Source organism: Terrapene carolina, unplaced genomic scaffold (assembly GCF_002925995.2).
Source record: "Terrapene carolina triunguis isolate 2854851 unplaced genomic scaffold, T_m_triunguis-2.0 Scaffold42, whole genome shotgun sequence".
Lineage (NCBI taxonomy): Eukaryota > Metazoa > Chordata > Testudines > Emydidae > Terrapene > Terrapene triunguis.
In genome coordinates, this window is record NW_020664393.1 from 12293327 (window position 1) to 12310119 (window position 16793).

The window sequence follows — 16793 nt, forward strand, 5'->3', positions numbered from 1 at the left end:
TAAAGTAGAAAGCACTGAGCCTGCAACATCTCCTATTGAAGCCAATGAGAGCTTCTGGTTTCTCAGCACTTTTGAAAATCAGATCAATTTATTTAAGTTCCTAGCTGTAGACTTAAGAGCATAAATGTAGCCTCCTATTTCTCGAAATCTTCACCAAAAAGTCTAAAGCAACGACTCTGAAGCCTTTTTTTGCATAAGCATCACAAGTGCTTATCTATTGAGTTATTTCTAATAATTTCTGCTCAGACAGGTACATAACAACAGTGGTAATACATGTGTTCAATAAAGTACTTTTATTCATAGAATACATCTCAAATTTATTTTAGCAGTTTAAATAGGAGAGTTTAATGTATATTTAGTCAAGCATTACAGTAGTGAGAACTTAAGCAGATTAGAAATAAATGAATCCAATTAAAGAACATGTCTCTGAAATTTGATATGTCATAGGTGTGAATGAACTGTTTGCACAGCAACTGTAAAGAAATCATTAATGATTAACTATCTAGAAGAGGTTTAATCAAGGATAAATGATATAGCACAGACTCAAAAATATTTAGGTTAAATATATGGAGATTCTCAAATAATAAGAAACACTTGGCATCAGTAGTGGCTTTGGAACTGCTTTCTGTAAATACACTTAATAATAATAATAAAATAATGTGCATTACTATAGCACCAAGGAGCCCTGGGTTCTGGACCAGGACCCCATTGTGCTAGAGACTGTACAAAGACAGAACACAAAGATAGTCCCTGCCCCATAAGACTTATTATTTGTGCTACAGCAGCAAATAGAAGCCACAATGAGATCAGGGCCCTGTTTTGCTATATGGCATGCATACTGATAGTAAGAGACAGTCTCTGCCTTGCAGAGCTTATATTTTAAATAGACTAGTGAGACAGAGGATGGGAGAAAGGAAATATTATCCCCATTTTCACAGATGGAGAGCTGAGACAGAAAGATTACAGGTGGGATTTTCTAGAGCTCCCAATGCGCTTAACTTTGCTCCCATTGAACTAATTGGTAAAACTCCCATTGACTTCAATAGGGGAAGAGGTTTTTTTTTCCCTTTTATAGAACTGGAAGGGACCTTGAAAGGTCATCGAATCGAATCTAGTCCCCTGCCTTCACAGCAGGACCAAGTACCATCCCTGACAGATTTTTGCCCCAGATCCCTAAATGGCCCCCTCAAGGATTGAACTCATAACCCTGGGTTTAGCAGGCTAATGCTCATGCTGAGTGCTTTTGAAAAATCCTCACACTTTGAGACTTGGCAAAGGTCATAGAGGGAGTCTACGGGAGAGCTGGGGCTTGAACCCAGATTTCAAGGGTCCCAGTCCAGTGTCTTAAAGGTGTCAGTGGTACTAAAACAAAATAATTTCAGCATATAAAAATGTCATTGATAAAGATTGAGGTGAGAAGTGTAGCCTGGGCAACAGTAAAATGCCTGTAGTAATGGGAATATTCTCATGCTGATGTGTGAGAATTTATATCTGTGTGCCAGTGTGCCATTAATACTAATAGGAATTACTGTGCATGCATAAATCTTGACACACTGAAGTGAGAATATAACCAAAGATCAATTTCCAAAGGAAGCATTTTTTAAAGAGAGAAAAATTCCATTTTACCCCTCATCTAGCAGGGTTGTAGTTCATTCTAGAACGTGCTTTAAAAAAAATTACGAATTTAAAGTAATGGAAAACAATGATATAAAAGGTCAATCAATCCAACAACATATCCAATGCTGACTTTGTAGGGCTGGGCCATGAGGTTCTTCACTGTTAGAGTTGCTGTCAAATGAAATGTGGAACTAGGCTCCTTTCTTTATGTATTTGGTGACTGTCCAAGTAGACATTAGAGTTCTCATGGCACTTTTCAAAAAGCATAGCAGACAGCCTTTCCCTTAGCCAACTTTATCATTATCAAGCAGGTTCTAACATCCAAAAGCCTTGAGAGCTATACACAAATACATATTGCTCCATTTACTTACACAATCATTGGATATATACCAGATGTGATTTTGGCCCACTGTGTTCTGAGACACCTAACATTTGAAAGATATACTTTTTATAGACTCACATCACAGAATGAAGTTAGTGTCGTCATATTTTGTTACATTTATTTTATGCATTCTACATTTTTTCCAAGTTACATGTGAGTACAGATGTAAATGATCTTTGTATATAATTATCCTAAACTATCATAAGAATTTTATTTATAAAACAATTATAGATCTTTGACACACGCTTTAATTTGGGCAAAACCTCGTGAATTCAAGCATACAAAGTGTTGCTGTTTGGCCAACAATCCTACTGCTTCTGTGTATACATGTAGCTGGGAATGACAAGCTGCATCTCCTAATTGTTGGAAATGCAGCTGTACTATGATGATCTAGAGGCCAGAACTCTCTTTTATTTAACTGTCAGACCAATTTGACAGCAGAAGTGACTGTTAATGTGGTGCGGTAGTATGCATGAGTGTGTGTGGGGAATTCTAATGCACACTAACTGGCCCATGTAGACCCTGCTGACCTGTTTCAAACAGTACTACATGAACGCACAGTAAGGAGTTTTTAGTGTGCAATAGCAAGGTCCGCATGGGCCAGTTAGTGTATGATACATTGGTGTGCACTAGAATTCACACCCTTCTAATGCACACTACCACACTGTGTAGACAAGCCCTTAGTTTGGAGATTGTTCAGTGTTTGAAGGTTTGCTGTGATTTGCAGTGTGGGACGGACTCTTATGATGGGAGAAGATATGTTTGTGACTCCACAAGCTGTATGCTACCCATGCAGACTTCTTAATGCCGCTTATGAGGAAAGAAATGTCTGGAACTCAGAACTATAGCTGCTCAAACTAGTTTTATTATTAACCATAATAGTAAGTAATCTCTTGAAGGGCCTAATGCAAAGCCCACTGAGTCAGAGGGAGCCTTTTCATTGACTTCAATGGGATTTGGATCAGGCCTGTGTGATGCTTTTAATCTAAAAGTGTTTTGCAAAGGAGGGTAAGTATCATTATCCCAATTTACAGATGGGGAAACTGAGGCACTGAGAGGTGAAGTGATTAGCCCAAGGTCACACAACAGAACACAAATGAAGTCTGGTAACAGGTGATGGGGGAACTGCAAAAGGTTCAGAGGTTCTTTTCAGTTCAGGTAAGCATTGTAAAGTTTGGATACACCTCTACCTCAATATAACGCTATCCTCGAGAGCCAAAAAATCTTACCGCGTTATAGGTGAAACTGCGTTATATCGAACTTGCTTTGATCTGCCGGAGTGCACAGCCCCACCCCCCCAGAGCACTGCTTTATCGCGTTATATCAGAATTTGTGTTATATCGGGTCGCGTTATATCGGGGTAGAGGTGTACTTACTGAAATTAAATGAACCCCTTGAGTATCCAGAACTAAAGTCTGCTCTTAATCTCACTGATTTTTGCCATTGGCATAAATGGGTGCAGGACTGCGCCCTTAGTTTGGAAATCTCACAACAGCTGAGCTTCTTGCAAGATGTTTGATACTTCCTGCTTCTGGTTAGGCAAGAAATGCCAGAGAGCAGCCTTTCTCATTGTATATTGGCATGTCTGTTTCTGGTCCTGGCTTGAACTTGGAAGTACAGAAGTGTATTAAACTGAAAACTAAAGAGAAGGTGGGTAGGAAACTTCACAAAATGTTTTTAAACTTCAAAAAGAGTTTGCTTTACATTTAAGATGAAGGGAGTAGAGGGTGGAAAAATGTTTTGTATTTTATCACCAGTGGTTCACCCATCACTACTAACAGCATTAAGGAAGGTTACATGAATTCCCCTCCTTACATATCTTGTAAGCAGACTGTGGCTTTTTCCAGCATTGCTGAGATACTTTGTACAGGAGCATAGGACATAACAGATGAGAAAATTGTCCAGTCTGTTGTGCCACCTGCTGCTTCAGAAAGTAATGGAGACAACAAAGAGCAAGAATCTGTTTTCCTTTTATTCATCAGCTGAATGAGGCTTTGTCAACACTCAGAGGGGGTAGAAAGCAGCAATGATACAAGTGGACATTTTTTCAAAAGTAGAAAAATGATTTATTATAGCACTGTGCTCAGACACAAAGAAAAGTTACAGACTTCTTTTCTCGCTCCTGGCGTAATTAAACTAAATGGCAGGAATTCAGTGAAACAGATTGAGTATGGATTACAGTGAACTTCCAGCAGTAGGGGTTTTCTTTATTATTTCAGTTTAACATTCCAATTTCTATTCCATTTTATGTCAGATTGGCAGAAATAGTTCTTTAGCGCCACTAACCAACATAAATGCCAATTGCAGAAATATGTTATTTTTAAAATAACAATACAATACCTGTGTATAAGCACAGGGAACGATGACTATATGTAATTAGTGGATCCAACCCATAGCTCAATAGCTTGAGGACCAATAGCTTGAACAATTAAAACGACAAAACGCTTTCTACTGTGGGGACAGATGCTTGCTATGTCTCCTCAGTAACATTACGTAATCATGTTTACAATGCGTAACCCTATTGTATAAATATCCCCTTACACTCACATTTATGTTCAGATAATACCAAAGTCACATTGTACTGCGTCAATGACCTTTACATTGTATTAGTAGTGGATTAATGCTAATTCAAGGCATTGCTATTAGAATATGATTGTGTAAAAGGGCATACTGGCCCTTTAAGATAAACTACAGGCTCTTTTCTTGCTTCAGCTTAGGTTAGGGAAATTCTGGGAGTTGTAGTTCCCAGAGCTAATGGGAATTAGAAGCTGTTACAGCAAGAAGTGCTGGGACGAAGTGCTAGATGATATAAACATCTCCCTTTCCTGAAGAACAAGAAGAGGCTGTAGAAGGAGAAAAGTTCTGGGCCTTTCTAGTAAGGGCCCTGGAAGGAGTAAAGAGGTGTAGAGGGCTTAGAATTTGGGCCTGGTCACCCTGGTGACCACCTTTGGGGGCTCAATGCCAGAACTTCTGGCAGAAGGTGGAGAAGGTTCCTTCCTCCAATTCTCTGTGACAAAGGTGAGAAGATTTGCTGTTGTATTCCAGAATGGGTGGAGTCTGGGTTGAGCAGGATGGATAAATTACCCAATGAAGGAAACTAAGCCAGCAGCCACAGTACCACAATAGAGAGGTAAGCCACTGCCACAGATTGCCAAGTATTGTTATGACAATATGCTCATATCGTCAGTGTGGTGTTACTGCTGTTAAGTTAGACTCCCAAGATATATGGCATAGGATTATCATGTATTGATACAGATGTGTATCTGTAAGAGCTGATGAGTTAGAACCTTCTTAACTTTTGTGAGCAAGAGTTTGTCCCAATACTTTTATATGTCTTCTGCATAAATTATTAGGCTATATTCTGTTTTTGACAGAGCACTGATGGTCCTCAGAGATGCTTTCATCACCATGGTGAAGCACATTCAAATGAGGCAAAAGGAGGCCCAGCCATGAAAGAGTCCAGCAAAAGGCTGGGTTTTGGGATCCATTGAATTTTTATTTCATAGGCAATAATTTTTCTGCATGAATCTCCCTTCTCTTATGTCACTGCAGGTTGTAGCACACTGCCTATCTACCATACCATGGTCTCTTCCTTCCCAGTGGTGTGTGCAATCCCCAGCTCCAGCCTTTTTCCTTGCACAAGCTCAGTAATTCAGAGCCTCAGCTGGGGGTAACGGAGGCTTCCTGTCTCACTCTCAGAGTCCAGTTGTTCCCTCTGGTCAGGGAGAAGGAGAAAAAGCAGTGGGTCAAAACCTAGCCTAATCTTACTCACAGTTTCCGTCCTGCCCCTGTAGATTACTCTGCTTCAGCAGCTACCGCCTGTCTGCTTTCTTGCAGCCAGTCTCTCCTTCACTCTCCCCCTGCCTGCCTTCTAGAGCTCCCTTTCAAGCAGGTCCTCCACAGGGAGCATGCCTGGCAACTGCTTAGTGACAGGGCCTTCTTGGCCCAGAACAGTTTCAACCACCTTTAACCTTAGTTTGGGGTCGGTGAACCCCATCACAGGGGATTAATAGCACCTTGTGGTCCACTCTGTCAAAGGCTGCAAAGAAGTCCAACAGCATGACCATGGCGGTCTAACTTGAGTTCAGGGCCAGGAGGAGATTGTCTTTGGTGCCACTAGAGCCATCTCTGTGCTGTGCCCTGGTCTGACCCTTGATTGTGAGGTATCCAGGATGTTGGCTGACGTCACATGTTAGAGTTTGGTGACTACAACATTCTCACTTATTTTGCCCAGGAATGGGAGGATGGAGACAGGACAGTAGCTGGAGAGATCTTCAGGGTATTGGCTTCTTGAGGACCTGGATAACGATTGCCTTTTCCAAGGAGTTTGTTAGTTGTGCTTCTCTAAAGAAGGCATTGACTACTTCCGTTAGTTGCAGGCATAGTTTTTCACTGGCTATTACCAGCCAGGAGGGGCATGGATCTTTTTCACAGGGGCATGGAGCCTTTCCACTTGTAGCTCTTGTATTTTTCAGAGCATCCTGAGCTTTGGCATGTGTGATGGGACCAAACTTAGCTGGGGTAGTGGGATGGATAATGCAACCTCGTCAGAGGTGGGGTTTTTCCCCAGTTAGCTCAATATATATTTGGTTGATCTTATCAGTGGAGACAGCTCTTCACAAGAATCAATGCTTGGTCTGGTGTCTGGGTTATGCAGTCTGGGCTGACTAGCCAGCTCACTATGCAAAATAACTTGGCTGGCCATGATTCTGCAATGCTGATTGGGGAGGGGTAGAAGGCTGGTTGTTTCTCCGTTATGGTAGTGGTGTTGTCCTGCAGGTGTTTGTGCTGCGGATGGAGGGAGTCAGAATGTATTTTTGCACCACTGCCATTCTAACTTTGTGCCTGTGTGCTTAATCTGCTGTAGTTCATCTGTGAACCACTGTGATCTTCTTAGTCACTGTGGGTGAGTGGCTAGCTTGGGGCCAAGGCATCAATAGTAGTGGAGAACAGTGACTGTAGTATTGTACTAACTCATTGGTGCACTGACCTTGTATTTGGCTTGTTCAAATAGGGTGAGTTGGAAATTGAGGAAGTTCTGGAGCTTCTCAGGAGCAGACCAGCTTTGGCTGCTCACTGTCCTAGTGGGAGGGAGGGAAAGCTCTGACCTCTGCCTGGATAGATGGTGACCAGACAAGGACAGTGGTATGTTGGTCTCCAGTATCCAGTGCTAGGCTGAAGATAAGATCCAACATAATGTCTGGCTGCATGTGTAGGTGAGAGACTGACTGGGAGAATCCTGTGGTTTTCATGTGGGCCATGAGATCAAGTGCTACTGTATCACGGATACAGTCTATATGAAGGTTGAGGTCATTGAAGACAAGGAATCTGGGGGATTCCAATACCATGGAGGGCAGCAGCTTTGTACATTCCTCTATGAAGGTGACAAAGTTTCAGCTGCAGTTATGTACCTCACTAGCAGTCTGATGTTCCTCTTATCCTCTGCCTCACAGATCATATGGATTCAATCAAATGTTGTTGTGTCTGAGATGAAATGTCTTCTGCATCCGAGGATGGAGGGGAGCTGAACTGCTACTCAATGTCTTGTCTTTTTTCTGGTGCATTCTGAAATCTGTCTTGAGTTGCGATGTAGAGTATCCTGTGGGGACTAGTGGTGCCAGGGTAGGGTTGCAGGTGGCATTGAACCATGTTTTAATGATGTAAGCAGGGCCATGTGCTCCATCGAAAATGAGATGATAGATGGTGACCACTGACTTTGCATTCAGCTGCAGGAGCTTCAGGCTCTTATTTTCTTCTTCTCCTCTGTTTACTGAGGTTACTGATTAAGCAGTTAGCTTTAGGATTTATTCTAGCGTACGGTGTTCTTGTGGGACATCTTCTCAACCCAGTGATAGTGGAGATTAGGGAAGGGGTGGGATAGTGTGGTTCAAGGTCCTTTGAAGGTGCTGGTGTTACAGTTCCCCAGATCCTGAGGGCCTGGCAGTGTTGTGCTGCATTATAGTTTGGAAGATTTATATGTTGGTCCTTAAACAGGTGCAGCTGACAAAGGATAGTATTGGAGTAGTGGATTGTGATGCAAGTAGTGGTGGGGGGCCATTTCTTCCCGTCTCCTTTTAACTTCTTCTTTGTTATAATTAAGTGGTACTTTGCATTCCTGTGAAGCCTTCTGTTCCAGGGTGGAATTGGAGCTGAGAGGGCTAAGTGGTAGTAGGAGGAGTGGGTAGCCAACAAGGTTGGATTATCCATTTAAATCATATAGATACTGCGGGAGAGGGAGCAGAGACACTAACAAAACAACCCTGGTGATTACCAGCAAAGTTGTGAACATGTTGTCTCCCTAGTTTTGTCCTAATAATTTTCCCTGCAGTCTTGTTGCCACAGGAAAGGTGTTGGGTCAGAGTTGGAAGTTATTAACATTTTTCGAAGATCAGTTATAATACATTGTGACGTTTTAATAATTAAACGTAAAGACTAACTACAGAATGTTAGCATCCTTCATTTTAATATTGCATTTGGCCTTTCATGCAATCGAAGAACAAATTGGTAGCACTCAACTGTGCAGAAACAGATGCCTTGTGCGTAGAGATAGGCCTGCACCACAACCCTGAATCCAATCACTCCCAAAATTAATGAGGATAAAAACAGGTCTCCAAATTTTGTTGCTGGGCTTTCCTTGTCTAATAAGCCAAACCAAAATCCTGGATCCAAACACTCACATTATTGTGAGGGTTTGAAACACAGATCCAAATATGGCACAGTCCCATCTCTATTAAAGCCAATGTTTGGAGAAATGAATTCCTTAAAGAAGTAGCTAAGCATTACAAAACATTAATTATACACTGTAGAAACATCTGTCTGTTGTAAAGGGGAGATACTGTACCCAGCTACTGCTCTAATTACAGTGGCTCATTTATACTGTACGGTATGTTTCTTGTAGGAGAGACGAGGCCTTCAATAGGAAATCTGTTCTACTAACAGGTTTGTTGATTACCTGGTACAAACAAGTTTTAGTCTGGAACAGATGTATTGACCATAAATTAATTTGTCTGTTCAGCAGGTTTATTTGTGTAGTTATACAGAGATTCATCATATTTAATCGTTTGAATATATGGACGTTTTCAGTCATTTATCAGGTTTGTCCCTGCAGCCATGGTATTTATTTGAAAGAGTTTCATTGTACTAAGCAGAGAAATGCAGAGGCTGGGGCACAGTTTATGTATATTTTTAACCGGCATGGCATACATCAATGTACGTATGATTATGGTTCAGGATATGGTAGGTAGAGATTGTTGAATGATTTGTTATTAATAGTTTTCATTAAGGGCTATACTGAACCTTTAGATTCAGTCCTGAGTATGAGGCAACGTGCAACTGCACTGCCCCAGAAAAGAATTGTGAGTCACAATTCCTCCCCTGTCCTATTCTTGCTCTGTTGACTGGCACAAAGGAGAGGCAGAGCCATGGCTCCTCCCACTTCGCTGCTGGGTTGTGGGAGGCAGGATGCAAAATGCAGCTTCTTACTTTCTTCCTTCTCCACAAGCCATGATCAGAGTAGGTTCTATGAGATCATCAGGGGCGGCTCTAGGCACCAGCAAAGCAAGCACATGCTTGGGGCAGCCCATTTGCCGGGGCAGCAGGGATCCGACAGGGGGCCCTGGGAGCTGTAGTTCCTTGGTTAGCTCCCTGCCTATAGAGCCAGCCCTGGAGCAGGGAAAGAACTACACTTCCCAGCATTCCCTTGGCCACTACCAACAGGAAAGAGGGGGAGGGAGTGAGGTAGCTGAGACCTCATGCTGCAGCCTGCTGTGAATGGAAAGCTGCGCTGTGAGTAGGGATACTATATTTTAACATTCAAAAAATAGGACACTCCACAGGGAGAGCGGGTAGCCCCACCCTGCCACCATCCACTCCCTCCGACTGTCCCCCACAGAAACCCCAACCCATCCAACCCCTCCTGATCACCCCTGCCCCTAACTGCCCCCCCGGACCCCACCCCCTATCTAAGCGCCGCTGCTCCTTGTCCCCTGATTGCCCCCTCCCGGGACCCCTGCCCCTAACTGCCCCTTGGGACCCCACCGCCTATCTAAGCCTCCCTTCTCCTTGTCCCCAACTGCCCCCTCCTGAGACCCCCCCAACTTCTGCCCTAGGACCCCACCCCCTACCTGTCCCCTGACAAACCCCCGGGACTCCCATGCCTATCCAATCACTGTCTGTCCCCTGACTGCCCCCCCAAACCTCTGACCCATCTAACCCCCCCTTCTCCCTGCCCCTGACTGCCCCCCCCGAACCTCCGCCCCAGCCAACCCCCCAGCCCCCTTACTGTGCCACTCAGACCAGCGTGTCTGGCTCCCCGCAGCACCAGACACACTGCTGCATATATGTTGCCATGCTCCCCCGTGGAGCCACAGCCCCCCCCAGCACCTGCCTTCCAGATTTGAACACCTCAAAATTCAGGAGTGCTCAAACTCAGTTTGGGCAGCTGTTACTTCCTTTCTCCCAAATCAAATATACTGATCCACTGTAACTTGCTGTAGAAAAAATAGGATAAAATTGAACAAGAAATGCTTCCCAGTGGTTAGGACTGGAATTGCTATTTTCAACAGCCATTGCCTTTTTTGTTTGTTTGTTTGTTTGTTTGTTTAAAAGGAAGACAGTGATATTGCATGGGCAAATTCCCCATAGAAAGAAAGAGTGGAACAAAAGAATAATAAAGGCACCTCAACTTTTCCTCATTTATGTAGGACAGTCTTATAATATGCATCCAGATATCCTCCAATCACACAAGCTGAAAATTGTTCCACTTTACTGCAGTTCTGTAACCATATGGGAACCAATCCTGTCTGTGTTCTGTGCACATCTAAAATTCCTGCTGAATGACCTGCCGTGGGAGCGAGTTACTAGTGACCCAGGGCTGTGGCGGAAGGAGGGTGCAGGTGGCGGGGGGGGGGGGGGGGGCCCAGGGCTGGGGCGGCAGGGGGTGTGTGCGTGGGTGGGAGAGCCCAGGGCTGGGGCAGCAGGGGGGTGCGGCGAGGAGCCCACGGCTGGGACGGGGGCAGCAAAAATTTTTTTTGCTTGGGGGGGCAAAAAACCTAGAGCCGGCCCTGGCCATCATGCAGAGAGACGGGGGCTGCTCACTTCCTATTCCCCTCACAGAGTCACATAGATTAAGGGCATAATTCTATCCTAAGAATTTATCCCCTGTTTTGGTTAGCAAATCGTTATGAACTATTGCTGATTTTCTTAGAATGTATTTGTATAAACTATTCACTAAAAAGTTTGAATGAGTAACCTGATTTTGTGAACTAGTATTTTTGGCTACTCAGTGATTGGTCATTTAAGTTTCACGGTATTTTTTTTTTAATTCTCCCTGATTGGATTACTGAAAATCTTTAAATGAATAGTAAATTTTTGAATGGATAATTTATGAAAGTTTCAAGATTTGCAAACATATTCACAAATATTCATCAATTGCCTGAATACTTGGGAATAATGAATGATATGATCTCACAAATCACAGCAATCTGAATTCAGAGATTGCCAAAATAATATTAACAAATCCCTTGATTTACTGTTCTGTCGCTGGTAGTTGTATATGTGTCAGTTTAAAAAAACAACAACCCATCCACATCCCTTTAACTGCATAGTTACAAACTCACTGCCTTGTAAATATTTTCAAAAGTCCCCATCATCACTGATTTGTATTACTGAAGAAAGTGGAGTGCCAAGATGGGGAGAATGCGGTGTATAAGGTAACCATATTTTCAAAATAAAAAAAACAGGAACACTTTTGTGTAGACATTTTTTAGGGTCATGAAATAGTCATAGGAAAATCATTTTTTAAATGTGTGCCACTGTAGCTACTGCCAGCTTCTAGCTAGACAGTGAAATATGCAGGATTTCCCCCTCACCCCAGTAACATAGTGTTCTGAATGAATTTATCATGAAACATTAAACAAGTGTATTTAACATTCACTTTGAGCAAAGGAACAGCTTTGTGTATGTGTGATCATTCAACTTTGAAGAATTTGGCCCCCTCTGTCACTTTTTTCTCTGATACAAATGATAACTGCATAGCACAGTGTTTGTTACTTGTCTGTTCATCTTTCGAGTAATGCTGTGCAAAAGATGGGAGTTCCGTTTTGTAAAGATTTTTTTGGCTCTGAATCAGAGTGAAACCTGAAATTTTGGAAATGCTCTGTGAGGGAAAATTCCAGAAAAAAATTCATTTTGGATTGACTGAAATATTTTGTTTCAAAAATGTCATTACAGTCTGTTTCAACACTGGCAGAACTTTTATCCTATTTTCCTTCCAAAATGAAATTCTGGAACCAACCAACCAATTTTATGAAGCATTTTGGTTTCAAAGGAACCATATATTCCAATGGAATATGGTTCTGTCAAAGTTTCTCTGACCAGCTCTACCTCTGAGTCCACTATTTCTCTGTATAATAGAATGAGACATTAGTTGCATTTTTAGGCTTTTCTAATTATACATATTGTAGAGAAAAACTAAAGCTATACAAAGCAACAATGAGTCCCGTGGCACCTTATAGACTAACAAATGTATTGGAGCATAAGCTTTCGTGGGTGAATACATGCATGCATCTGACGAAGTGGGTATTCACCCACGAAAGCTTATGCTCCAGTACATTTGTTAGTCTATAAGGTGCCACAGGATTCTTTATTGCTTTTTACAGATCCAGACTAACACGGCTACCCCTCTGATACTTAAAGCTATACAGTTGTCCTGGATATCCCTCCTTCAGATACTAATTGTATCCATCCCCCACCAAAGAGGAAAACATGTCTGATTAAGATATAAAGTGAGTTTATGTCTTCTACTTCTGCCTTTAATAGGGATACTGAATATAAAGGACTACAACTCTCCCTGGATCAAGTGACAGCAACCAAGCCATCATTCTCATACGCAAATTCAACTCCAACCATAACGGACAATAGAAAGGGCAGCAAATCACGGCTCGCAAGCACGAAGTCAAAATCAAGGACATCACCGTATCCACAGGTAGCTGTCTTTGAACAACATGTTTATATTACAAAGCTTTCTTTACTGCATAACTTGATTTTGGCTGACTTTCAAGCAAGAAATTAGAATGGGCTGAGGAAAGTACCCCTCAACATGAGTAAAGGGTGGCAGAATTGGGTCCTTAGACTATAAGATCTTGAGGGCAGGGATGTGTTGTTAATTGTAAAATACCATGTACAGCATGGTGCAGTATCAATAAATCATCATCAATAATATATGGTGGGGATTTCATGGGGGAGGGACAAGTAGAGAGTTGAAAAAGCTTTTGTTATATTATTTTTGTTGTTTGGTATCTGGGGACTTTGAGTTGTGCCCATTTGAATGATCCAGTTATGGTATGGTCCTATTTTTTCTTAAACTGTTTTTCTAGCCCTACAATTATCAGGAGAAGGAAAGGCAGTAGGAAGCACATGAGTGGAGTGCTTGTGAAATGTGGTGAAATGTTTGCTAAAAGAAGTGAGTTTCTAAAGGGTTTTGGATGATATGGCTTGGTGAACTGGAGGAAGAAGGTTCCTCCAGGCACAAAGTTGTGAATGGGAAAAGGAAACACAGGCAGATGGTGTTAGGTTTCAATAGACTTTAATTCCCTTTTTTTCATATTCAGGCTTATATTTTAAAAATATCCCCTGACTATTGTATGGGGTCAAATTTCCAATGGATCTCCAAAGACGTGCTTGCAAAAATCTGTTCATACAACTCTTTGGCTGCACAGAACCCCATATTTGATCAGGAAAGTATGGTTTGTTGAGCATACAAACGGTTGTGGCTACCAAACATTGAGCCCAGTCCTGTGGGCTTTACTCACGTGCCCCAAGTGGAGATAGTTGCATGAGTAAGCGGTGATAGTCAGATAGTTGTGGATGCCTGCAAAAATTCCAGTTGAATACTTGGCCCATAGTGTTACCTCTTGATATGATCTCCCTGCAAGACCAATATTTGCAAAATTGGGTTCTTAAACTGAGGAGTCTGAGTTCATACTGTGGTGCTTAAATAAGTGGCCTGTTTTTCAGAAGTGCTGAGGACCCAGTAGTTTTAACTTACTGCAGTGAGAGCTGCTGGGTATCAAGCACTTTTAATCATAGAATCATAGAACCATAGAATATCAGGGTTGGAAGGGACCTCAGGAGGTCATCTAGTCCAACCCCCTGCTCAAAGTAGGACCAATTCCCAACTAAATCATCCCAGCCAGGGCTTTGTCAAGCCGGGCCTTAAAAACCTCCAAGGAAGGAGACTCCACCACCTCCCTAGGTAACGCGTTCCAGTGCTTCACCACCCTCCTAGTGAAATAGTGTTTCCTAATCCAACCTAGACCTCCCCCACTGCAACTTGAGACCATTGCTCCTTGTTCTGTCATCTGCCACCATTGAGAACAGCCGAGTTCCATCCTCTTTGGAACCCCCTTTCAGGTAGTTGTAGGCTGCTATCAAATCCCCCCTCATTCTTCTCTTCTGGAGACTAAACAATCCCAGTTCCCTCAGCCTCTCCTCATAAGTCATGCGCTCCAGACCCCTAATCATTTTTGTTGCCCTCCGCTGGACTCTTTCCAATTTTTCCACATCCTTCTTGTAGTGTGGGGCCCAAAACTGGACACAGTACTCCAGATGAGGCCTCACCAATGTCGAATAAAGGGGAACGATCACGTCCCTCGATCTGCTGGCAATGCCCCTACTTATACAGCTCAAAATGCTGTTAGCCTTCTTGGCAACAAGAGCACACTGTTGACTCATATCCAGCTTCTCATCCACTGTGACCCCTAGGTCCTTTTCTGCAGAACTGCTACCTAGCCATTCGGTCCCTAGTCTGTAGCTGTGCATGGGATTCTTCCGTCCTAAGTGCAGGACTCTGCACTTGTCGTTGTTGAACCTCATCAGGTTTCTTTTGGCCCAATCCTCTAATTTGTCTAGGTCCCTCTGTATCCGATCCCTACCCTCTAGTGTATCTACCACACCTCCTAGTTTAGTGTCATCGGCAAACTTGCTGAGAGTGCAGTCCACTCCATCCTCCAGATCATTAATAAAAATATTAAACAAAACTGGCCCCAGGACCGACCCTTGGGGCACTCCGCTTGAAACCGGTTGCCAACTAGACATGGAGCCATTGATCACTACCCGTTGAGCCCGACGATCTAGCCAGCTTTCTATCCACCTTACAGTCCACTCATCCAGCCCATACTTCTTTAACTTGGCAGCAAGAATACTGTGGGAGATCGTATCAAAAGCTTTGCTAAAGTCAAGGAATAACACATCCACTGCTTTCCCCTCATCCACAGAACCAGTTATCTCATCATAGAAGGCAATTAGGTTAATCAGGCACAACTTCCCCTTGGTGAATCCATGCTGACTGTTCCTGATCACTTTCCTCTCCTCTAAGTGTTTCATAATTGATTCCTTGAGGACCTGCTCCATGATTTTTCCAGGGACTGAGGTGAGGCTGACTGGCCTGTAGTTCCCCGGATCCTCCTTCTTCCCTTTTTTAAAGATGGGCACTACATTAGCCTTTTTCCAGTCATCCGGGACCTCCCCCGATCGCCATGAGTTTTCAAAAATAATGGCTAATGGCTCTGCAATCTCATCCGCCAACTCCTTTAGCACCCTCGGATGCAGCGCATCCGGCCCCATGGACTTGTGCACGTCCAGTTTTTCTAAATAGTCCCGAACCATTTCTTTCTCCACAGAGGGCTGGTCACCTTCTCCCCATATTGTGCTGCCCAGTGCAGCAGTCTGGGAGCTGACCTTGTTTGTGAAGACAGAGGCAAAAAAATCATTGAGTACATTAGCTTTTTCCACATCCTCAGTCACTAGGTTGCCTCCCTCACTCAGTAAGGGTCCCACACTTTCCTTGACTTTCTTCTTGTTGCTAACATACCTGAAGAAACCCTTCTTGTTACTCTTAACATCTCTTGCTAGCTGCAACTCCAAGTGTGATTTGGCCTTCCTGATTTCACTCCTGCATGCCTGAGCAATATTTTTATACTTTTTACATTTTTATAATAATGGGGATACTTATTTGGGCACCTCAGGGCACCTCCTAACTTTGTGAAGCCAGTTTTTAAAATGATCATTATAGTTACTGTTACTTCATATTTTGATCACATTACACTCTTGTGTGTTACTCAGGGCTTGGTCCAGAATAGCCTTTCCTCCTAAATGCTCCACAATGAACAGTTGTAATAAAATGTGTTTAAAATTTCTCAAAATTTTAATCTACAAAATATTCCCAATGAGGTGTTCAACTGTTTATCTTTTGGGCATCTGAACTCATCCATTGTTTTGCATTCTCTTGATAGGCCATGTTCACTACTGTTAGTTTCATCCAAAGCTGCTCCCCGCCACCCACCCCCCCACTCTCTCTCTCTCTCTCTCTCTGACCTGAGATTAGTATCCATACAGATTCTTCCTCCTTGCCACCAAAAATTTTCTTTTGCTAGCACCTTTAGCAACCCTCATGTATTTGGGCTTTAATTTAGTAGCAGTTGTTGCCTGTATGGTTAGTCTCCATTTCAATTTACATCCTTATCACCAGTTAAACTGGTAGTAAAGTAATAGATTTTGTCATACGTAAAGCGGCAACAGTGCTGGTTGCCAGTTTCTTGAAAAACGGTCATATTGTACATTGTAGCACCCCACCAGAAGCAATGCTGGCAGCTTGTCTGTACCTCATCCCTTCCAGTCACTGAATAAACTGTTGAAAGACCAACTAAAGCTGTTGTAAAGAGCTTGCAGCAGGTGGTATTGCCTGTGCCCATCAGTTTCCAGCCCACATAATCTGTCACTCGGTTGTGGAGAATTG

At 42.9% G+C, this 16793-nt stretch overlaps 1 protein-coding gene across 1 annotated transcript in view; it reads left to right on the forward strand.

Moving 5' to 3' along the window:
- SIM1 (SIM bHLH transcription factor 1) overlaps positions 1 to 16793 on the forward strand; it is a 67094-nt gene that overhangs the window by 30807 nt on the left and 19494 nt on the right. The window contains exon 10 of the mRNA XM_024198429.2: positions 12818 to 12983. Coding sequence (XP_024054197.1) covers positions 12818 to 12983 — 166 coding nt within the window. The remainder of the gene's footprint in view (positions 1 to 12817; positions 12984 to 16793) is intronic.